Here is a 22,239-nt window from a genome sequence, read left to right on the forward strand (position 1 = left end):
TCGGTGACACTCGCGAGCCGTTCGTGTGAAGCACAGACCGTGCGACCCGCCGTCCGAGCCGTGGGTGTTGGCTGTACCAGCGTTGCTGCGGATGCACGGCATCTTTGCTAAATCATTATAAAGTATCTTCCCAATTTAACAAGCTTTTTGGTGCGATTAAGCTTTTCAAAAACACTGAAAACCTTAAACTCGGGTGAAGCAGCTCACTGTTGGTAGGAACCCGTTTGTCTTCCAACCCGGGAGCATGCAAGAGCCAGGGGACCCGAGCTGGCCAGTTGAGGCCTTCCAGACCCACGTGAAAAACTTTCTCGTACCAGACATGATTCAGACTTTTCCTGGGGGTACTGCTGAACCTTTGGGTGGTGCCGGCGGGCAAACTTTGGGAAACCAAGAGTCTTCAAGCGACACTGCGCTCTCCAATTCGTACAGCGCTAACATGGACACTCCGTGCTCGGATGCCTCGACTACACAGGGAGGGAAACATTCCCAGGCGGATACGTCCGGCGACGAAGCCGAACCTATGCGTGTTGTAGACTGCAGTTCAACTGCGCCACAGAACAGTTGGAATATTCAGTCTCCCGTCCTCCCATCCCCGATGGCGACCATCCCTCAAAGTTTCGGTAGCATGTTTCTCCCCCAGCAAACGGGTGGCGGCGCCATTTTGGTTCCGAACATGATAACTTGTGGAGATGTACAAGCCTCGCCAATGGAATCAAACGCGTCGTCGATGACACACCAACCGCTACCGACGCCCGCGTGTGGAGTGCCCCCAGAGTCTCTTCAGCGCGCACCCGAACTACCGGCAGCCATGGTTGAATGCTCATATCCGTTTAACCAGACAACAGGAAACTTCCCTTCCGTGGCCGAAGACACCCTATGTCCCACCCGCTTCTCTGGAACCGCTGAACAAACGCTCGCCGAAGAAGGTGTGTCCGATGATGGCTGCTCTTGCTGGTAGCGAACTTGCTTGTTCTGCCATGGCGTGCTACGTAGTTCTGTAATTGGCAAGTCACTACAGGCTGTTTCAGTCGCTCCTAATCGATGAAAAGTGCGAGTGTTTGCGCATATATGGACAAAGAACGCATTTCAGAGTGGTCTACTTGGTGTGATGGGGCTTTGTCTCTGTTACGCCTACCCAAAAACAGTCGCCGTCGTTGGCCCATATAGCGGGGACGACTAGGATCATTTACCCTCACAGTGTTGAAGCACGATTATCTCGTGGATCTTTTTCTGCAGAAGACGGACCGGGAAGCTGCGTCTATGTCTGGTCGACCGCCTCTCGTGTCAGCAATGAAGAAAGTGGCGACGGGTCCTCAGAGGCCGCAGGAATTCTGCTTTCGCAACCCAGCAAATTCTCCTCATGTCTGCGGATCCTTTCCGTTGCATGCGGCCAATCACTTGCTGCGTTTATCGCAGGTAAGCTGATGTTCTTTTCAAGCAGTTGCGGTTAAATAAGTTAAGATCACTTTGATTCGATTTTCGCCCTAAGCGTTTTCAGAAAACCCATGCGACCAACAGAGGTTTGGCAACTGTTGCCACCCAGACTTCGTAACCTTGTCTTTATGCGTCTGTTGCCGCTTGATTGCCGCTCTCGCCTCCACATCATAAGAACAGATTTTGCGTGCCTCCCACGGCCAGCCAGCATAACAGACGTCAAAGCGTGCAGTCTTTGAACAAGGATTTTTTAGGTTTCACAGCGGGTTTGGGAAAGAGCAACTTTTCTTTTCTTCGTCAGGGCCAAGTGCGTTGCGCTGTCTGTCTCTACAGCGGACAGAAAACTGTATTGCTGGGACTGGGATCTAAGCAGCGGAGACCTCCACGCAAGCAGCCCACAACTCGTCGAGGGTGCCGGCATCGATAAAATGGTCATCAAGCAAGTGTCTTGCGGAGCTAGTCATCTGGCTTGCGTCACAGGTGAGTTTCAGATTTGCATTGTGGTGAAACAGCACAGGTTACATCTCGACGGAGCCTCAGATAGCACGATCCTGTTCTCTTGTTACGCGCAGGGTTTCTTCCACGAACTCGTCTCTAGAGACACTTTAGTAGTGGGTCGTCTCCACTGCCCTAGAAATCGCTGGATTCTGTGCTTTGTGATTTATCAGATAGCGGCAGAGTCTTCACCTACGGGTCGAACGAGAGCGGCCAACGAGGCATGGCACCAGAAAACCCAAAGTCATCCCGGTAAGAGAAACACTGTTGGTTGCTTGTACTTTTGTGTCTAGAAACGGCACCTTGTTTCGCGTGGGTGCGAATCGTGTTCCACTCATCTGTCACTTTCGTGAAGTGATATAGCTTACCGGATCTGTGGGAACCCCAGAAAAGCAAACTGCTTCCAAAGGATCGCAACTTCATGTCGGTGTTCCGCCGAGGGAATTGACTTGTCTTTCGCCATTTTAGCAGCTCCGGAGTCGATATGCGACCATTGCTCAACTTGCTGCGGGGTCGTTTGTCTGTCCAAATGGTTTGCTCAGGCTGGCTGACGAAGTCTTTTTCTCCAGTCAAGCGAAACAAGTATCCTGCGGGCCTCGCTACACCCTGGTGGTCTTGGGTACGTGGAATTCGTCGTTCGAGATAAACGGGTCCCATGCACTTCGCTATGGGGACAAAGGCTTTTCTGCGATGCTACAAGCACCATAAACCCGCTTTATCCAACACCATATTTGGTACCTTGGCAATTTCGAGGTTTCCGCGTCATGAGCGACCACATGGCCCACAGTGTCGAACAGTAGCTGTTCTCGTGCATGTCATGCATCGATCGTATGGGACATACCAGTCGAAGTGTTCCCTAAAAATACTGTTCGTAGTACAGAGCCCACTTGACACTACTTTTATGTTTTTCCTAGCTCTTCTCACTGGATGTGCTGTCAGTTTTATCTTCCACTATCGGTTTGTCGGACATATCACAACAGACCTGTCGTTTCTCCTTCCACTTTTTTCTCAGATGATGGACGGGTTTATGGCATGGGAGACGGGAGCCACGGCGTCTTGGGGGACGTTGCGAATAAAAGTAAGTCCGACAAGAGATCCTGCGACATGCAGCCACTGTGTGATGAGTTTGCCTTGGCGGGGGCTTTGCACTGAAATAATACTACCATGTGATACCCTTCAGGGGCACTGATAATAAGTTATGGGATGAACCGAGATGCGCACGATCAAGAGCGCCACGGGAACATGCCAGGGCATGCTAGTGCTCTCCGAAGGCTGTCTCTTGTCACAGTCTGTAGATTTTCCGTCAAGCCGTGAACTACCAGCTCTGAAGCTTGGCCATACGCCTCAACTGAAAACATTGCAAGGAAAATCATCGACACCCAAAGGCCTCTGGTGTGCTTTTTGTTGATGTGCATCGTAGAACATCTGTCTCCATCTATAAAGCCGCTTGAGGTGTACGTAAGTTGGGGTTCATCACCGGGCTTTGATTTCTTTTCTCTTCCAATGTTTTCAGTTGTTAGAGTTCCAACGAAGATCAACTTCCAAGACCGTCGCGTCTCCTTCGTTGCAGCAGGCATGAGCCATGCTCTTGCCATCACAGGTGCGTCACTTTTTCTCTAACTGCAGGAAGCTGCCCTCCAGGCGATAGAGTAGTGAACTTAACAGGCGAACCTCCTTTCACTGTACGTTTCCATTCTAGGTTTAGCGCTACCTGGCGTCCTCACTGTGGTTCATCTGGACCTTTTCTTTTGTCAGACCTCGGGAGTACCTACGCCTGGGGACGCAACGACTGTGGCCAGCTCGGCCTCGGTCACACAGATGACCGGTGCACACCTCAAGTGGTGAGTGCAGAGGCTCACGGAAATACTGGATTGAACTTTTTAAATGTTCTAGTCATATGATGGAACAACGGTCGCGTAGAGTCGTCGTCATTCCTTGGTATGGAATAAAGGAGACAAAGCCTGCTCCGACCGCATGGTCTCAGAGCGGGCGAGAAAGCATTTGGCAGGTTGCTGCTCTTCAGCCGTGGAAAAGGTGTATTTTCTTACCGCACGCCTTGACACTCTACCTTGCCTGCTGTGTATCGCGGATCATTTTTCCAGAGCCAAAATCTACTTGTGATGCGACAGTGGCAATACACGGTTTAGGTATGGTCCTGCTGCTCCTTATGTCGGTAGCAGTTTAGCAGAAGCCGTAAGGATGCCAGCTGGTTCATGGCGCAGGATAGAACTCCGAAGCGGCCACCTTGGGGACGAGGCCTTCTGATTCTGCATGCGGCGTTCAGGTGTGCGAACTGTCGGGTCACAAAACCGTTATGGTAGCGGCGCACACCGCCAGCGTGGCTCTGACCAAGGAGAGGAAGCTGTATGCCTGGGGGACGAATTCCTTACTGTCCCCGGCACTGATTTTCTCACAAGCCTTCCAAGATGTGGACGTAGGAGACGCCCTTTTTTGCCTGGCCGACGACGGCGGCGAGCAGTCTCTTTTGGTAACACCCATGTGTCAGCTCCGGTCCGGTTCCGCGACGTCCGGTTGCATGCGGCTCAGCTTGTCAGGAGTCACGCAGCTTTCGGCGGCTCCCGGTGTGCTCGTGGCCGTGGGGCCGCAATCAGATGAACAAGAGGCTCATGACCCTGGCCAAGCGACGGAGAGCAGTGACTGCTCCGCTTGGCAGGCAACGCCTGAAGAGACACAGGATGGAGGCAGCGAAGCCTTTCTTTCCGCGACAGCGAGGACACTCCAGACGCACACGGGAATGCCTCTGAAGAGCGCTCTCAGGCGCTACTCCGAGGGATGTCTCACCAGCGCCTCCCGTTCTTCCTCGGTGGGAAGCGACAGGTCTCGAAAACGAGTTACTTTCGCAGAGACAGTCACGATGGTTTGTGTGGAGTCACGACCAAACGTCCAAGTTCCAGACGACGCAACTTCCTGCTCAGTGGAGGAGTCCAGGTCTGCACCGAGTGTGCCGAACCCTGTTAAAAAGCGCGAAGGCCCGACCGGAGCCGTGCGGCAGGATCAAAGCAGTAAGAAAACGGATGCTCGCCGGCCGCGAGCGAGGTCGGCGAGCCCAGGTGGCCGTCCACGTGCAAAAGGCTCTTCCATGTGCTCGGCGCTTCCGTCTCGACAGCAAGTACAACCCTGTCTACGCGCCGCGGGAAACGCATCGACGGCCATCACGTCGGGCTCCACAGCTGGTGCCAGTGGCCGAACACCAACTGGGGAACAGGTGCCGCCCGGGGTCGATTCAAAGGGCGCCAAGATGAGCCGGAAATCAGCTCAGGCCACTGTGGCCAGCCAAGTGGGGATGCAAAACGCAGGCGCCGAGCGCCGAGGCACCACCGACGCGCCTCGAATCTCCTCAAAGAACCCGGCTCGCCGACCTCCCGAGGATTCGCCAGACCCTTTCCATGCAGAGATCGTCAAAGAAGAGAAAAAAGCCGGCGACGGTGACAGCTGCTCAAAGGAAACGACGGTCCCCGCAACGAAGTCGAAGGATCAGTCGGGAAGTGGGGAGACTAGCCGGACGGAGAAATCGGTTTCCATGGCGACAGACGACGAACTTGCAGGCGCCACTACGGCTGAAGTTGCCGTGGGTCCCAGTGGCGGTTCTACCCCCGAATTCGGATTCATTAACAACGTCTACTGCGGAGGGAGCCCTTCGTCGTCCAACACGCCCCTGCCTGTTCAAGGCGCCTTCTGCAGTCAGGAATTGATGCCAGGCTCTTTGGACATGGGGGTAATCGGCCATTCTGCATGCGATGTCTCGGGGCACTTTACCCCTGAGGAATTCAACAAGCTTGTGGGAGGATCTTCAATGTGTGCGGCACTCACCCACGAAAACGCATCTGCCCTTGCGCATGGGCTCGAAAGAAATCCGCAAGCTCTTCTGGCTTCCCCGAACGACCTGGCGGTGGCGGTAGGTCAAGTTGCACCGCTGTCTCAGGCTCCGGCGCAACAACAGAAGGACTTTTTGCCGCTCTTGCGTGACGGACTTGAGGCACCGACATACCCGCAACCACACAGGGTCGGACAAGGCGTCGTGGCGGGCACCGGTGGAAGTGCACCTTTCGGAGTGCCCCTGCAAGAACGGGGGAGCGAGCAAACGAGTCTAGGGTCTCTGAGCCAGGCGGCACCGTTGGCCGCGGTTGGACAGCAGTTGCAAGTGTACCCAGCCGCGCCGGGAGACAGGTCCGACCCGATGGCTGCCCCGCAAGGGCCTGTTGGCCCGCTGCCCTCTTCGGTGGCCATGATGCAGCGCCTCGCTGGGCCGACTGTGGGTTGGGGACCTTCCCAGGCCGCTCCCTTTCCCGCCAACCAAAACTGCTTTGGCTCAGCGGGCATGCTGCTTCGCCAGCCACCGCAGAACTTCTTTGGGAACTCTGAACTTTCTCGCTTCTACGATGTCTCAGACATCGTGAAGAAACAGAAAGAGTTCCGCGAAATTCGAAGCGTCCTTTGCGCGTAAGCCGCTTGCAACACCGTGAATACGGGACGAGATAAACTGAAGTGCTTCGTTTATGGTTTTCGGAGCAGTGAAACACGCTCTGTATCAGCTGGAAAAAGGACAGGGATATATATATATATATGTACATGCACACACACGCACACAAAGATCCACGTTCAGCTGCATGATTGTATGGATTTGTTGAAAGAGATAAACATATAAATGTAGATAAACATGTATTTATAGATGTAGTTACTGCGTTGATCGTCACCAGTTTCAAAGAGGGCAAAAACACTTGTACGATAGTGTTTCTTTTTGAAGGGTCATTGGATAGCACTTTCTCGAGTAAGCCTTCGCTCTCTATAGCGCCTGTATCCGTTATCTGTGTGCTCATCCCTTGTATTCGGTGTTGCTCTTCTTTCCCTCGGCGACGTTTTTCGCTCAGGGCTCAGGAGGACATCGTGGAAGTGGAAAAAGAGAAGGAGGAGCTGCGGCGGGAACTTCGGGAGACCAAGAGCGCGTTGAAAGAAGCCCTTGGAAAACTTGTGCGTCCTGACTGTTGCTGCGTGGATCCTTTGTTCTCTTTGTCATCGCGCTGAAAGAGTGGCTTTTGATAGAAATAATTTAGGCTTCACATCTGGTGGGGCTGGAGGTGGGGGTACTGGAAGAAATTTATACAGACGCGTAGATTCCCACCTTGTTGGTTATCGACGATTTCTTTCTTCTGCTAATTTTAAGCTGTAGTCTCCCCACGCAGTGTTTGCTCACAAGCATTCTTGACTGATATTCATTTCCAGGGGGAGTTGAGCACTTGCTTGTTTTTCGTGCTCCGCCCGCGGACTTGTTCCAAGACAGGGTTAGATCAATACATGGCCTTCAGTCGGTTCTTCTGCAAGAACTGCTGTCTCAAATAACACAGCGTGACTTCGATCCGGCGACAGTCGAGACAGAGGCCAGTCCTGCAGTGGTCCGTAGGCATCCAAAAGAGAGGAGCGGAAACTAGGGAGACAGCAAGTAACAACGCAGAAAATGCAGGAAGTTGCTTCTTCGATGGTGCACCAATCTGCCCTTTGCAGGAGGAGTCGAAGGAGTCGAACGGCACCATGGAACGGATGGTCGCCTCTCAGAAGAAGCGAATTCAAACGCTGCAAGAAGAGCTCGACGAAGAGGCACAGCAGAGCCACAAAGATTTGACTCAAGTGTTGCAGGTGAGGGAGAGTAAGAGCTGTAGTAATCCCTAACAACACTGGCGTTCTCGTTCTCCGATTGTGTCAGCACGTTCATGTCGGCTCATTACTCGCTTGTTGTTGAACTCGATTCAGTGAGGGAACTGTCGTTTTCAAGATCACAGTTAGCTGGTTAACAGGTACCTTTTTAAGTTGCTCGGCTTCCAGATTCTTCTTGGTTCCCGCTTTACTTAACCCGCGATCTGAGATTGGCCAGTCGCTGGGGAAAGTTGCGATTCACGAAGCCTTTCCCAGGACCGCACCCCTGCTTTTCCGTGCAGAAACTTTCTTTTGCGGAGCAGGAGCGAGCAAAACTCGCTCACTCTCTCGCCACGGCACAGGAGGCCCTTCATACGTGAGCAACTTTCAAAAAAGATACATTTTTTCCAATTTAGATGTCAGAGCGCGATGTTGGAGTTCACAGGAGTCATAGGCCACATGTGTCTCACCTTGCCGACAATTGGGAGAGTCAACTCGAGACAGGCGTTTGGGCTTGGCTTTTTCCCCACCAGCGACGGGCATCGTGTCTGGTCGTTTATTGGGGAACTGAAAGACGGAGTAGTGGTATTAGGAATGTCTAGCTTTGACCTACCCTGGGCTGCCTGGAGGAGACTGCTGTCACTACGCTTTCGGCAAGCACATAGCCCTATGCGAGTTAGCAGGCGTCCGAGGTTATCATTGTTCCCTAGATGTTTTTTCTGCGGTTCGCAGCTTTCAGAAGAACAAATCCTCTCAGGTGAGCTGGAAACGCGTGCGTCACTGCAGCTGTCACAGGGCATGTACGGGTCAAGCAGATCTTACATCGGTGTCTGTGTTGTGGCGTTGCTTTGCGGGACAGTGGGGATGTTCTTGTGAGAGACACAGAGTCAATGATTGCTGTTTTGCAGTCAAATGTTTGAGTTGCATGCATTTTTTACCGTTCAGGAGAGACTGGAACGCGAAGCGTCTGCGCTGAGACAACAACTGAAAAGTCAGAAAAGCGAACAGGTGAGAAAACTGTCATACAGCCTTGCCGTTGCGTGGGGGTTTTCCGGTGGGCTCTGACGGAGTCGACCGGAGTATGCGGTTCTTTTCGAAACAACTGACAACCGTGAAGTGTTCCCTTCGTCAGCTGTCGGCTATGTTTACCACAAGGAACTGGAACAGAGTCTCAAGTGCCTTGCTTTTCTCTCGCGCTCCACCCGGGAGTTTTGACAGCCAAATACCTGCGATTGTGCCCCTCCTCACTTTCTGTGCTCTCTGTGCGCAGGCGCATCAGTTAAGACAGGCAGAAGAGGCGATCGGCGAGTGGCGCGACGCGCATGCAAAGTTGCAAGAGGCCTTGGTGGAGACAGAAGAGCACCGCAAATCTGAGGTCAACGAACGCCAGGCTGAGGTTGACCAGTAGGTGACCAAGTTGAGTTAGTGACTGCATCCCCCACGTTTGCAGTTAGGGTTCGGGGTGCACTCACAGGGGCGTCGAAAGTCGTTTGCCAGACGGATGGTTTAGTACTTTATTTGTCACCAAGATGTCCAGGGAACATCAATCCCGCCGAAACGAATTCTCAAGAGAACTTCCTGACGTTCGAAGGTTCTGAGTGTGGGGATTCGTCTCAGACGAAGCGATGCATGGTGTTTGACTTCCTCTGCGACGTTTGATGCAGTCTGAAGAAACAAGTTCGACAACTCGAGGAAGAACTGCAGCAGGTGAAGGACCAGGTGGACATGACATCTCAGTCGACGATCGAAGCCGGTAAGAGAACTTCCGGTAGCGGCACGAGGCGCTTGCTGCTCAAATCGCCCTATGAAAACGACGAGAATCTCCTGCGTAGGGCCTGGCGGTACTCTGTCCGCGTCACGACCGAGTCATGTAGCGATGAGAGTGCGCGGTCACTTCACTGCACACTGAGAGTCCGACCGAAGGTGTTCAGTCGGAACTCGTTTCGAGAACTACGCGATCATTTAATGCAAATCATGCCGTCCAGGAACTGTCTGTTGGATCGTGAATCTCCTGCTTACCCTAAAAAACATCGGGGAACAGTTTCGTCTAATCCTAGGGATGCTCTTTTGCAGTGTTGGTGGCGGTGGTCTAACGTTCCATCGCAGCTTCAGTTCGTCTTGATTTGGGTGCTCCACGTCCGACGCGATGGCCTCTCCGCATGCAGAATTCGCTTGCGTGAAACAGTTGTCTGTTTCTGCACTATTTCTGTGTAGAGAGGCAGCGCAGAGTCGCGGCGGAAGAGAGAGTCGACGAACTGGAGGCGGCGTTAAACGAACTGGCTGCAGACTTTGCAGCGAGCAAGCGCGCCAGCACGCGCCAGAAGCGTGATCTCGATAGGTCAGTGCTTCGACAAGAGTAAAACCGTTGAGTTTTGAATCCGTTGCTTGGGGGTGTAGCCTTCAGCTGGGGGCTGTGTTCCGCGACTGCTGTCCTACCAAGGTTGGTTTATGCCCGCACGCAAAATAGTCTGCTCGCTTGACTTTTATAAAGGGTGCTTTTCGTCAAGAAAAGTAAGCTACTGTTTCTTTCACGGGTTCCAATGGTGTGCGCCACTACAGCATGACAGAGGAAAAGCAGCGAGCGCTCCAAGAAATCGAAGAACTGCGAGAGGAACTGCAAAAGTAAGTCTCGAGTATAGCGTTAGAGAACGACTTTAGGTCGTCCTGCAAACGCTTTGTAGCTCTGGAATGTCGACGCACGAAGAAACAAGTGCATCACTTGACTGCTTGGATCTTTCCTGCTTCACAGAAATGTAGAAAACAGCCGTAGAGACGGAATCTTCCATCGCTGAGTTTCGAAGACTCTGCCACAAACCAAGTTCCCAGGTTCTACTCAGAATTGTCATAATTCGCAAAATCTAGGCAGAACAGCCCCCTTTTTGTGTTCCTCTGCAGAGCGCGAGATGAGATTGGACAGGGGGAGATTTTCGCGAGTAACCTTCAGAGCGAGATCCACGAGTAAGTCGCTACGCACAGTTCCGGGCAACGGAAGTCTTGCGAACCCAAAGCAAACGACTTGCTTTGCGTATGCGGCGTCTCTTTCTCCAAGTATTTTCTCCCACATTTTACTTTTATTCTGCTCTACCCTTCAGGCTGCGGACGACTGTTGCCGGAGCAGAGTCGACGAAGAATCAGTAAGCTGATCACTCGGCCACTCCTCCAAGAGACTGTTTCCGAATAAATTACGTATTCGAAACAGCGCACGCAAACGAGTCTTACACGCTCCGGTCGCCACGTAGTCCCAGTGTGCTGTGTGGAACATCACGATCGAAAGTGTATTTATTTTTCTTTTGTGTCATGCGGTGATGGCGGCTTCAGGCAACGTGAACTGACAGAAAATCTTGAACAGAAGCTCGCTGAAGTGACCGGAGAACTCTCATGGTGAGAGAAATGGGATATCGAAGGCGTTAAGTCAGCCAAGAATAGGGAAAACGAGTCTAGTGGGCTTGCAGGTGGCTGTACTCCCGATGCCTGGCAGTCTTCACTGGGGGGGACGCGGTCGCCACTATCTCATGACTGAAGTCCTACTCAGTATCCTAAATCTTGTACTACAATCGTGAAGAGTTGGGTAGTCTGTGTCTCATAATAAGAATCCTCCTTAGGATCCCAGGTGCTCTGGTGCCAGCAAACATGAAGGGCTCGGTAGCATCTATCTCATAGCTGGAGTCTTATTCATCCTATGTGCTATAATGTCAGAACGCGTAAAGAACTGGGTAGTCTGCATTTCGTAACTGAAGTTTCCTTAATCACCGACCTGCTTCTCTGCTTTCAGTGAGCGCAGGCTGTTATGGATTACAGCTTCCAAGCTGTCGTCGAGAGGATGTCTTCCGCACAGTTCAAGTTTCGGCTTCACTGTTTCTTTCGCGTGTCTGTCTTCACCTGCAGCTGTAAAGAAGAGCTGTCGAAAAAAGAAGAAGAGCTTCAAAAGTATGAAAAGGTGAGTCTTCAAACGCCGTGGTTTCAGCGATTTGAGGTCTGCTCATTTTTGGAGTGAGGCCGACGGCGTAAGCCGTCCTTACACATTTGTGTCGCAAACGTAAATGCTGTGTACCCGAGAGTTACAGCTCTATACGCCTGACGCGATCTCCTATTTCCCAGTGCCGTGAGGTTCTGCGTTAGGAACTCGTAAGTATCTATTTTGAAGTCGATGGTGGTCTGAGGTGCACAGGGTACCCTCCATTGCGTACTGGTTCGGTGGTTCGCAATCCTGCGGCTACTGATGGGAGAAGTGGATGACTTGCTCTTCTTGGTGGTAGGAGTTTCCTTTTTTTCCAATCTGTGTAGCCCACAGTCTGTTCAACGTTGAGCAGTGTATTTCGCGTGGTCTGCCTGAGGTCGTGCGCTTTGTGTCACGGGAAACTACAGAGACATGTCGTAAATTCGTCGATTTCCAGGTTTCTCCAGAGCCCTTGGAGAATACGCCTAACCCAAAACGCGTGTGTTTGTGGACGTGGCTGTGTCTCCTAGCTCCAGCACATTGACGCACCGTGGTTTTCTTTCCGTCTCGCTTCTGTGCACCCCAACTCGAGGAACTTTGCTAAAGACTCATGTGCTGGAAATACGTTCTTGTGTTTCCTCAGCTGGCAGAGAAGTCCGCGCATCCTGCTCCTACCCAAGCGTGCTCGGAGTGCAAGAACTTGACAGCTGAGTTGCTCCGTTCAGCCGAGCAAAGAGACACGGTAAGTCTGTCGCATGCAACACCAAAATCAGAAAACAGCTGAACGGAGACTTGCACTGGACGCACATGTGTGTGCTGCTCAAGGCCGGTTCCCCAGTGCAAAGGTCTGTCCGTTTTTTTGGAGATGCAGCTGACACGAGGGTCGGCGAACGGGACTGCAGGGACTTGAGAGGTTGTAAAACTTGCTTCTCGCGTTTTTTCAGATGAATTCGCAGATCGAGGCCTTGCAGTCCGACCTCACTGCCCATCAGAATGCGGCCAGGGACCAACAAGTCCTCATCCACGAACTCCAGATGGAGTTGGGTGTTTACAAACAGCGCCAAGCCGCGGAGCTAAAGGTCGTCACCGAACAGGTATGCGATGTTCACACGTACAGAATTGACTGTTGTAAGAAAAAACTTGCTGATTTCCGTTCAGAGCGCGTTTGTCATGTGGGTCGGTAGCGGAAGGTCTCCAGAACTTTTTCCGGTGGGAGATCTGCTATCTCTACCGCTGTGCAGTGCCGGTCGAGGCGCGGGACGGGGGAATTGGTTTTAGAAACCTCGCTGAGGTCAGCAAGTGGCTTCTGTCTGGTTTCGTTCAGAAAAATTATCTGGAAAAGAAGGTCCACGATCTTAAAGAGGCAAAAGAAGGTGAGAAGCTCGGAGCTCAGTCTGTTCCAGGTGGCAGCGACTGAGAACACCCGTCTCGACGCAGCACACCGTGGCTTTGTGAGTCGAAATTGCAAGGTTTTTCTGTGGCATGTGCTTCTGCAGAAAGCGATGAAAAGCTCTTCTCTCTGCAGGAAAAATTGACATCTCTCAGGAAGGAAGAAGAAGAACACAGGATTCGGGAACGCCTTGTCACTGCACAGGTACGAGAAAAGCAGTGCGGGCCTCTATGCCACACGGTCAGTGGTTGACCAGCTAGTCAACCAACACACAGTTCGTCACACCACTTCATATCGTTCCCGCATGATCCCATATTGTGCGGTGTTGAAAGGAATGTTTTCCGTGGAACTAATTCCTCCTGTAGCATCGACCGTGTCGGAATCTGTGGCGGGTGCTGCGCAGGTCGACCAACTCTTCCAGGTCCTTCGCCATCATGTAGACCTCAAGGTCTCTGCCAGTGAGGACGCATTGACAGACTCATCTGGTTCCGACGGATCCTCGGAGCATGCCGTGCTCGCGGAATCGAAAGCGATCAGCGTGTGGAGTTTTGAAGCTGTGCACGCAATCTGCGAAAAATGGAACATTGCCTTGCTCGTCGACACTGAGCTACACAAGCTCCGAGACCGGCTCTTCGACTTGTACGTCTCTGCCGCCAGTGCATCCCCAAGTGAAATTACTGCTGTGCTGTCTTCACACCTGACTTTATTGAACTGTGTCGCTTTGAGACCGTCTGTCTGCTTGGTGCCGATCGTAGCATGCATCCCACGTGAGGCCTTGTACGTTCTTCGACAATAAACCTGCCTGAGAAAAGCGCACAAACGCAGCCCGGAACAAGCACACCTGTGTTCTCATGTTTGTTCTGACGTTTCAGGACAAGGAAGGAGAACGAGTTGAAACACCAGCTGGTTGAAGCTGCAGACCATCAGCAGACGGCACTGCAGTGAGTCCGGGGGGATCTGTGGCATTTTACCACAGCGGGGCTTTGTTTTCTGACTGTCTTTTTTCCCTCTCCGTCACACTTCGTTTAACCGCCGATGCGATCAAAGTGTTTGATGTGCTGCAGGGCCCGACAGAAACTCGAGGAGCTTGAAGAGAAACTCAGGCGGACGCAGATGGACGCCGAAAGAAATGAAAAGATGATGCAAGAAGCTCAGCAGGTGCGTTTCAGTTCAAAACCATGGGGTTGACGCACAGCTCCTGGCGTTTATTCAGCAAAGGAGAGGGAGATAAGAGAATTAGAAAATGTGACGTAAACGCTATTTCTTGTGGCAACCATGTCTCGACCGCGGTTCTACATGTGTGTCTTTTGAATCTGCGTCTTCTCGCGTCTTCTTCAATCTCTTCCTAGGCTGGAAGTTGGTCCACGACGCGTTTCTTGGAGCAGCAGAAGTACTTCGAGATGGAACTAGGCATAACCAAAAGAGTAAGTTCTCTTTAAACAAATGGTTTACGTCTAGTAGATAAATTCGAGTCTCTGCGTGGCGTCTGCCTCGCTGTAAGCTTTCTGTGAGATGTCCGAGTGGAATGGCTTGCCAAAACTCGTATCCACTGTGAGCTTCAAGTGTAGTGCAGCTCGGTCTTCCGCATTGTTAGGTTGAAGAAGTTCCCTCGATCTTGGTTTTCATTTCTTTCCTCTACTACTCCGAGTCCAAACTTTCGGCTTTCTGTCGAAAATGTGCATGCAGCAACTGACCGAGTGTCGATCCGAAGTGCATCAGCTGAGAACTCGAAATAGCGCGCTCCTCTTGGATTTAACAAAGCAAGAGGAACGCATTGCAAGCCTCATCAAGCAAAACGAACGTCTCGCTGCCAGACAAGCTCGCCACCAGTCAACTGACCGTTCTGCGGCAACCAGCACCACAAGTGCCTCTTCTCTGGATGCTAGCCCTGCGGATCCGGCATTCCCCTTTGAAGGAATCTACGAAGACATCTCTCCTAGAAAGCACGAATTCGCGTCCCCCAGAAGAGAATCAAAATCTCGAACTATGCGTGTTGACATGCTCGCTGCCTGACAGGCAGTCGCGGCGTGTGTGTGCGTATATGTATATATAATATTATATATATATATATATGTATATATATATATATGAATATGAAAGTTTTTAAAACTTACAAACAAACATCTATATAGATATTTATATGTACGTGTAAAGAGAAACGCAGAGAGGTTTTTTCCAGACTGAAAGAGGGGGAGAGATGCGGCAGTTTAACGATGGGGGGTTCAATTGCGAGTGTGGGCAATTAAAGGGTGGATATGCCTCTCTTTTTTTTCGGCATCTCCCCTTTTTTCTTTCGCGGTTAGCGGGTGCCCCTCTCGTTTCTTTTGAATCTGAAGAAAATTCCCCGGCTCCAGAGGGTTCCAACTCGAGCGTAACTTCTCAGACATGTACCCCTAGAGCCAAATGTCAAGACTTTTTCCTTTGTATCGCGTGGGAAACCTCGCACAGAGAAAATAGGGAATGTCCGTGCGTGCGCAAATCGTCTAAGCGTCTTGAAAAGACTGCGGATATCCGCGAAGAAGTACCTCACCGGCCTGAGCTTGCTGTCAGAGAGAGACAACTTTTAAGGTCCTGTCTCGTATTTACTTTTTTCTGACAGACATGTCCTTGAGTCACGGTCACAAGCAGTGTCCTTTTTCCGGGGGACAGGCACATTCATGAAAAAAGTGATGACGGTTGATCATCGCTACAGATTTCCCACCCTGGGGGGTCGGCACTGTTGCCCACATCGCATCCTCCGTACAAAGCCGGCACTAAAAACAGAGATCAGTTAGTCCTTGCCGTGTACTTTCCACCGTATAAATCGATTTTTTGTCTCGTGGATTTTGTCAAGGACTCCTTACTGGCATGCATTGAGGGTATGCACAGTTCGCACGGCTTTCTGTAAACTGTGCACAAGTCTGAGGGAATGCAAAGGTTCGTTGCAGCACAAAAGTTCTCGCCAAAAACGAGAAGCAGGCTCGGCCAGCTGTGAGCGGTTGTGGTTTGGTGTCCTGTCCCAACCGCTCTGGAATTGCCGTGTCTTTTTCCTTCCATATAAAGCTACCAGTGCTTGTCAAGATCGTCTGAGATGCATGCATCGACCGCTTATTGGTCTAAAACCCCCTTCTGAAAGAAACAGACCACGCTTCTCAGTCGTACCAGAACTGTCATGTCTTTCAAGGCTATCGACGCCTTGGCGAGGTGAACGAATCCCGATTCACTCATACTTGACAAAAATGAAAAACAGTGAACGCTCTTTCGAATTCTATGAACGGAGTTTCCAGAGAAGTCAGCCGCCTAGGAGGTACTTCGCCCTCAGTTTTCTGGTTTTCCCCTTCCTGCCAGTTTCTTCCCCCTAGATGAAGCAGACCTAGACTTGGGTTCTCGCGGGAGGACAAAGTTACTTTTTTACGGGACCTCTTGATCTGCCCGAGAGCGTTCTCTCAACACCGTTTTGGAGGAACTTGACTTTTCGAAAGCAAAGAGCACTGAGGCATCTCGGCCCATGCCGAGAGGAGAAGCGAAAAAGTGACTGTGTACAGTCGTCAGCAGCCCATGCGGAGAGGGCATCGCTACCACCTTCAAGAATAGTAGGACGTACAAATACCGCATCACGATGGAACACAAGATGAAGCGAGAAAAGGCCAGCAAGAAAAACGGTCGTGTGACATTTTGTCGCTTCTCTACTTGCAGGAAGTTGAGAGGCAAACGAGGGGGAGAAGAGCGCACCCCGCCACACCCACGGGTTCGCTCAGTGCTCGAAAGTCGCAGCACATTCTGTCTGTTTTGCTTGTCCTCTTGGATGTGTGTTCTCTTTTGTCGGCAAAGACGCAAACAAGAAGAAAAAAAATCGAAAAACCGAGAAGCGCCCCCCCTCCCCCAGAAAAGAGAAGAATTCCTTACCCTTTCAGATGGAGGTGTCTCTTTCATCAGCTTTCTTCTCGACGTTTCCGCCTTCTTACGCCCTGTGTTTCGCTGTTCCTTTCAAAGTCCGCGAAAAACGTCACACGCAGTTCTCTGCTCCTCACCTTCTCCTCGACCCTCTCCTCCGCGTCCGCGATTCAAATCCTTCCTCTCCGAAACAGCCTCTAGAGATGCAGAGTTCGCCGAACTTGTCTCTGAAACTCCGAGGGATTCGACCGAAGCAGAGCCGCTGCTTCTTGGTTCAAAGGGTCGCTCGGATTAGGCTCCTGCGTGGATACGAAAACGCCACGAGAACGCGAGTTCCGGGGCATCTGGATGCATGCGAAAAACGTGGACATGCGCCTCGAACCCCCAAGTTATGTAGGCCTGTCTTTCAAAAGATAGTAAGTGCATGTCCATGGAGAGACCTTAAGTTGCGTGTGCCTGCACATTGGGCGACAGCCTCCACGCGTGCTCGCAAGCGCCCAGTCAAACGGACGCCTTGATCCCTGCGGACCTGTCTCGGTGTCTATCCACCTTTCCCCCTTTCCTCTGGATACGCATGGCTGTTCTCTTCTCCCCAGCCTTTTGCCGTCTCTTCTGTGCATTCGGAGAACTAACGGTGCGCCCGCTGCGAAGCAGGCATGAGAAAAAAAGGCAGCAGACAAACTTACGAGAAACAAGTGGAGGAGGCCGTACATGACGGACGAGATGGAGAGAACAGGCTTCCAGTCTTCTCGTAGAATGTTCAGACACACATTACCGTGTTGGTCAATATTCGGATGGTAAATCTGGAAGCAGAAAAGGAAGCCAGGCGTGAGATCGGACGCGCGTTTGAACAGGGGCGCATGCAGACAGCCATCAACGGAAACGCAGAGGAGGCTGCTGAGAGAAGACCACATATCTTGTCTCTTACACGCTGTGAAGGACTCTGTAACTGTCCATGCATGCGAAGACCCGCTCTCGTGTCTCTAAACCGTCGGCTTCCTCATACTTCACATCCGTCTCTCCAAGAGTAGCCGAAAATAGGCCGAAGCGGAAAGACACTTTCTCCAAAGATTCCACCCAAGACAGCGCTTTCTATCCCCATATGTAAAAGCACTTGGCAGGCTCCATCCCGTGACTGGAGAGTCCTCGTCAGACCCTTAGGTACTCTATAACGTCTCTGTGTCTTGGATTTGAACTAAGCAGCTCTGGATTTGCATCGCATCGCCTGGCCTTGTGGAGCATCTTGCGTGTATAGACGGAAGTTCTGGCTCTTCTAAAGAGAAAAGAAAAAGCGCTTCACAGAACCTGCCCTTCTTCCGAGAGTTCATGCACTGAAAAAGCCTTCACTGAACTGTGCTGTCACATCCTCGGCACACAAGCGTAAGAGTCGCGGGAGAGATGAAACGAAACTGATGGGTTCGAGAGGTTTCTCGCCGCATGCAGAGCAGAAATCTTTCGGAGACGCGTCTGAAGATTACCTTGTCCATACACTTGACTTTCGGCGGGTCATGAGGGTAGTTTGCAGGAATGGCAATGAAAAAGAGGAACTTGCCGCCTCGCCAGAATCCATCGTCGGGAGATATTTTCAACTGCATGTTCAGCAGGCTGTTCCCCAGCAGCTGAGGAGAAGAAGCCTCCGCGGCACCGCGTTTCTCCAAAGACGAGAAAGTAAGAACACACTGATGAGGAAGATCTAAGTCCTCCAGCTCTTTCTGCAGGCGAATCTCTCCGGGAAACCGACGCCTTTCTTGAGGATCTGCAGACGCTGAAGAAGCGCCAGAGACACCCGAACTGCTGCCAGTGTCTCCTGAGAGAGGAGCAGCTGAAGAACTCGGGGAGGCAGAAGATGACGCCTCTGCGTTGTTCTGCGACGTCGAGGAAGAGACCTGCTTAGGCCGCCCACGGCCTACGCCGTACAACTTCAGCATTTCGACAAAGTGAAAGAGAACGAAGAGCGCGCTTCCTCACGACAGAGCCGAGAGGGAGAACAGACGCAGCAGAAGAGAGATTCGAGAAAGGATAGAGACGGGGAAGGGGATTTCGCAGAGAACGGCGCGGCTCCAGAGAAGAGCAGATCTAAACGCAGGCTTGGGGGAAAAACGGGACTTTACACGACAACAGAAACCGAGAATGAGAACACGAGGTAAGAAACAAGCGTGCGAGGCCACAACATGCGAACTTAAGAGGAGAAAAAACAACAGCGAGAAGCGATAAACGAAAGAGTTGTGGCGGGAAAAAAGAGAAGCGAGATCGCGACAGCGAAGAAGCTGCGAGCCCGGTCGCTCAAAGGAGGCCGCCTCTCTCGTGCTCAGACAGGACGCTCGCAAAGAGAATTTAACGCATATGAAAAACAGACATAGAGAGAATTGAATCGAGGAGAAACTAGACGGCGAGAAACAAAAGACAGAAAACAGGGGAGGCTGACTCCGAGAGGAATTCTGCTGAGAGGGGAGGCTGACTCCGAGAGGAATTCTGCTGAGACTCCAGAGTCCTTCAAGGAAGCGACGAAAGAGGACGCTCTTTCAGAGGGTGTGTCTGGGAACGGCCCTCTGCTGCCTTGCTTCGTCTGTGCATAAACTAAATGAGGTCGGAAAATCGAAAGAGGAAATGGCGGAGACAGACAGACAAAAGGAAACGAGGGCCTCCCTTCTCAGTTCGGGCGCTGAGACCTCGATGTGCCGAGTGAGAAGAGAAGCAAGGAGGAGAAAAGAAGAAGAGGACTAAGGATGGAAGAAGGAAGACTAGGGAAAACTACGGGCAGGAGGGACGGAAAGACATGACAAGCCCAGAATGGTAAGAAAGCAGCGGGTAAATACGAGAAAGGACGGCGATGATGAAAGAAGAAGTTGAGACCTGAGTCGGAGTCAAAAAAAAAGGAAAAACAGTGGCCTGACTAGGTTTGAATTCGAGAGAAAAATGCAGTGTACAAGAAGCGCGCGAGTTGCGTCAACGTGGAAAAGTTTGGTGTGTAGACCGAGGCGCAAGAGAGAAAAAGGGGAACTCCACCTGCGTGTGACGTGGCTGAAATAGAGGTAAAAGTAGAAAATCGAGCGTCGTTTGTTTGCCGGGTCTTTTCAAAAGTCTCATTTGGCGTGATGAACAGAAGAAACAGCGAGAGCAGACATGCAAGGGTCAATGAAAACGATTTCAGAACAGCATGTCACACCCTGATTAACGAATCCAAAAAGATAGCAGCGACGTTTCCTCGATGAAAACCATTCTCTTTTGTGTCACTTGCTTCTTGGAGAAGAGTGTTTCTCTTGTAGCTTAGTCCAGCAAATGCAGTGCGATTTTCTCCACGCGATTTTTGCCACTGAGTTCTGCCTTCTGACCGCACGGGTAGCAAATAAGGCACGAAATAGGCGGTCGGGCCGCACGTGACAAAGACGAAATACCTTTTCTATGGAAAGGGCACTTCGTGAAATGTAGAAGGATCGCTTTATACGTTTTATTTTAGCGGAAAAACAGATACATTCGTCTACACACTCCCGAAATAGCTCCTTTCTCTGTGAGGGATTCTCCGTCCGGGCTTCTTCGTGTGTTAACAGTCCGCACCCGTCTTCCGCTTTTCTTCTTTTTACGAATTAGCTGTCGTACTTTTTACAGCGCCCAGCTTGCACAGCAGCGCCCTCGTCTGGAACAAGTTGCACACGCTTCTTGTTCTCCTCGGGTTCAACACGCAGAGGGCGAGAAAAGCTGAAGAGTTTGCGGCGAGAACCCCCGCAAGCTTCTTTTCTGAGGAATCAAGGAGGGAACAGCAGCGACATTTTTGTCGTTCTCCGTCATTATCTGAGATGATGAATACAGTCCAGTAGTTTCCCGTCGAAGAAACTCGACCTCGAGAGAGACACAGAATGCCGATTCAGCTCTACCGCGCCGCGAACCCGTTCGTTTTTCTCGGTTCTACGGGAGCGAAACCTTCTAACGCAAGGAAAGGTGGAAAAGACCTTTCAAAAAACAACCCTGTGCTTCTCACGATTGCAGCAAGCTGCCAACACCTGAACAGTAGGCTTGTTCCGTAGGCAGGGAACAGAAGCGAAAAGAGGGAACAGGGCGCACGATTCAACGATGGCAATGTCCAAGAGGATTTCAAGACATCGAGTGCCGCAACTCTCTTAGAAAGTAACATCCGTATCGCATTCCTATCTTGTGATGTGGTCTCCCCTTATAGTGAGGGGACGCGAATCGGCTTCTCAACAAACCAGTGTGGAATTTCCTTCTTCGTCGTGCAGGGGAAGCGTTGAAGACACACTGTGCGTAAATGGAAAGCTTCTGTTTGAGAGAAGATTTCAGCCCCTTCCGTATCGGTGAGGCATATACGTGAATGAGTTACTGGATTGGCGAGAAAAAACAAGAACCGAAGGTGAGAACTGAAGCGTGTTTTGTGCATAACAATGCCACTTCTTGTGTAAACAGAGTGCGCCTCGGCAAAGTATGTTGGTTTCTTCTTGATTCTTGACCCTGCAACAGAGCTGTTGGTGTAAAAGGCTTTTTCGCGTCAGACGTTGGATACTGCGTACCCGTGGACCTCTACTCGCCTTCTGTTTGCTACTTGGCAAGTGGTGTGTTTTAGACGGGTTCACTTGCTTTCCGTTGTTTATCTATTTAACTTTTATACTGACACCCGGAACGGATGTGCACTTGGAAAACTAAATGGGCACACCGTTGCTCCATCTCCTCAATTATGCGATCCAGATATCCCTCCGCAGTCCGTGCTTTCGGATGCTCCTTGAAAGTACTGCCGTTTGCATTCTCTTTGCAAGCGTGCCACGCCCAGTTAGAGAAGGAGCAGCAGGCTGGAGAGCTAGAACGTTGCATGCCCCAGCAGCCTCTAAATAGCCACACAGACCCTCTCGCGATTGTGAGTCCGCGCTTGCCGAGCCGTTTTACTTGGCTGTCGACAGAGCAAAACAGAGGACGCTGCATGTAAAGGAAAAACTATCGAGTCTGACGTAGGCATTAAGGAGCAGATGCTTTCAGTGTCTCACGAGAACATCAGATACCACCTTCTCCTTGCCCGCGATTCGTGCTTGCTTCTAACCGATTTGTAGTTGACTTCCATCACTCTCTGTGACAACTGCGCTACCCGGTGAGGTGGATCCGTTCCTGCATTCTCCACCTCGACTGAAAATGTGGATGAGCGAAAGCAGTGAAGAGACGCACGAGAGAGGCGCAAGTGTGCGTGGTAGCGATGAACGCTCAGTGGCGACGTCTTGGACTCTTCACGTCCCCTGGTATGTTGTCGAACTAGAAGGACACTACAGGGTATCAAAGGACGCATTTCTCAGGTCCCCATAGGCGTCCGTTTGATGTGTGTGAGGGTCTCACTCTGTGTCAGCTGTGGATCGAAAAGAAGGAACCGAGTTTGAGAAAACTTAGACAACAGGACCAAGTGAATTACCACGGGAGACTACGTCGACGAGAGGTTCCCTGTGGCTGAGGTGGAACCAGACCAGCCGCC

At 51.4% G+C, this 22,239-nt stretch overlaps 2 protein-coding genes across 2 annotated transcripts; one reads left to right on the plus strand and one right to left on the minus strand.

The window, feature by feature from the left end:
• Positions 1-244: 244 nt before the first annotated feature.
• On the plus strand, positions 245-14,918 carry TGME49_280770 (regulator of chromosome condensation (RCC1) repeat-containing protein; the record flags this gene model as incomplete). The annotated part of the gene is made up of 31 exons (XM_018781866.1): positions 245-926; positions 1,237-1,416; positions 1,768-1,914; positions 2,103-2,181; positions 2,472-2,548; positions 2,942-3,007; positions 3,443-3,529; positions 3,685-3,770; positions 4,214-6,390; positions 6,819-6,918; positions 7,450-7,581; positions 7,881-7,954; positions 8,311-8,335; positions 8,524-8,586; positions 8,849-8,982; positions 9,243-9,331; positions 9,793-9,916; positions 10,138-10,200; positions 10,474-10,536; positions 10,671-10,712; positions 10,897-10,959; positions 11,464-11,515; positions 12,159-12,257; positions 12,460-12,609; positions 12,840-12,888; positions 13,012-13,109; positions 13,309-13,544; positions 13,778-13,846; positions 13,970-14,063; positions 14,255-14,329; positions 14,592-14,918. The coding sequence occupies 31 exons, from the start codon at positions 245-247 to the stop codon at positions 14,916-14,918; spliced, it is 5,802 nt and encodes a 1,933-aa protein (XP_018637204.1).
• Positions 14,919-15,348: 430 nt separating this feature from the next.
• On the minus strand, positions 15,349-20,030 carry TGME49_280760 (RUB1 conjugating enzyme). The gene is made up of 3 exons (XM_002371429.2): positions 18,257-20,030; positions 17,465-17,581; positions 15,349-17,077 (listed from the first exon to the last, which is right to left on the minus strand). Exons 1-3 carry the CDS (start codon positions 18,704-18,706, stop codon positions 16,976-16,978), a joined length of 669 nt encoding a protein of 222 aa, XP_002371470.1. The 5' UTR covers positions 18,707-20,030; the 3' UTR covers positions 15,349-16,975.
• Positions 20,031-22,239: the final 2,209 nt, after the last annotated feature.

This window comes from Toxoplasma gondii, chromosome VIIa (genome assembly GCF_000006565.2).
Source record: "Toxoplasma gondii ME49 chromosome VIIa, whole genome shotgun sequence".
Classification (NCBI taxonomy): Eukaryota; Apicomplexa; class Conoidasida; order Eucoccidiorida; family Sarcocystidae; genus Toxoplasma; species Toxoplasma gondii.

What these genes read in the sequence shown, in the direction of transcription:
- TGME49_280760 (XM_002371429.2), bottom strand. Translation starts at nt 18,706, where the DNA reads ATGCTGAAGTTGTACGGCGTAGGCCGTGGGCGGCCTAAGCAGGTCTCT. An exon ending in AAGTCAAGTGTATGGACAAG is followed by an intron (nt 17,582 to 18,256) that starts GTAATCTTCAGA and finishes TTCTGCTTCCAG; the next exon opens with ATTTACCATCCGAATATTGA. An exon ending in GCCTCCTCCACTTGTTTCTC is followed by an intron (nt 17,078 to 17,464) that starts GTAAGTTTGTCT and finishes GTATCCACGCAG; the next exon opens with GAGCCTAATCCGAGCGACCC.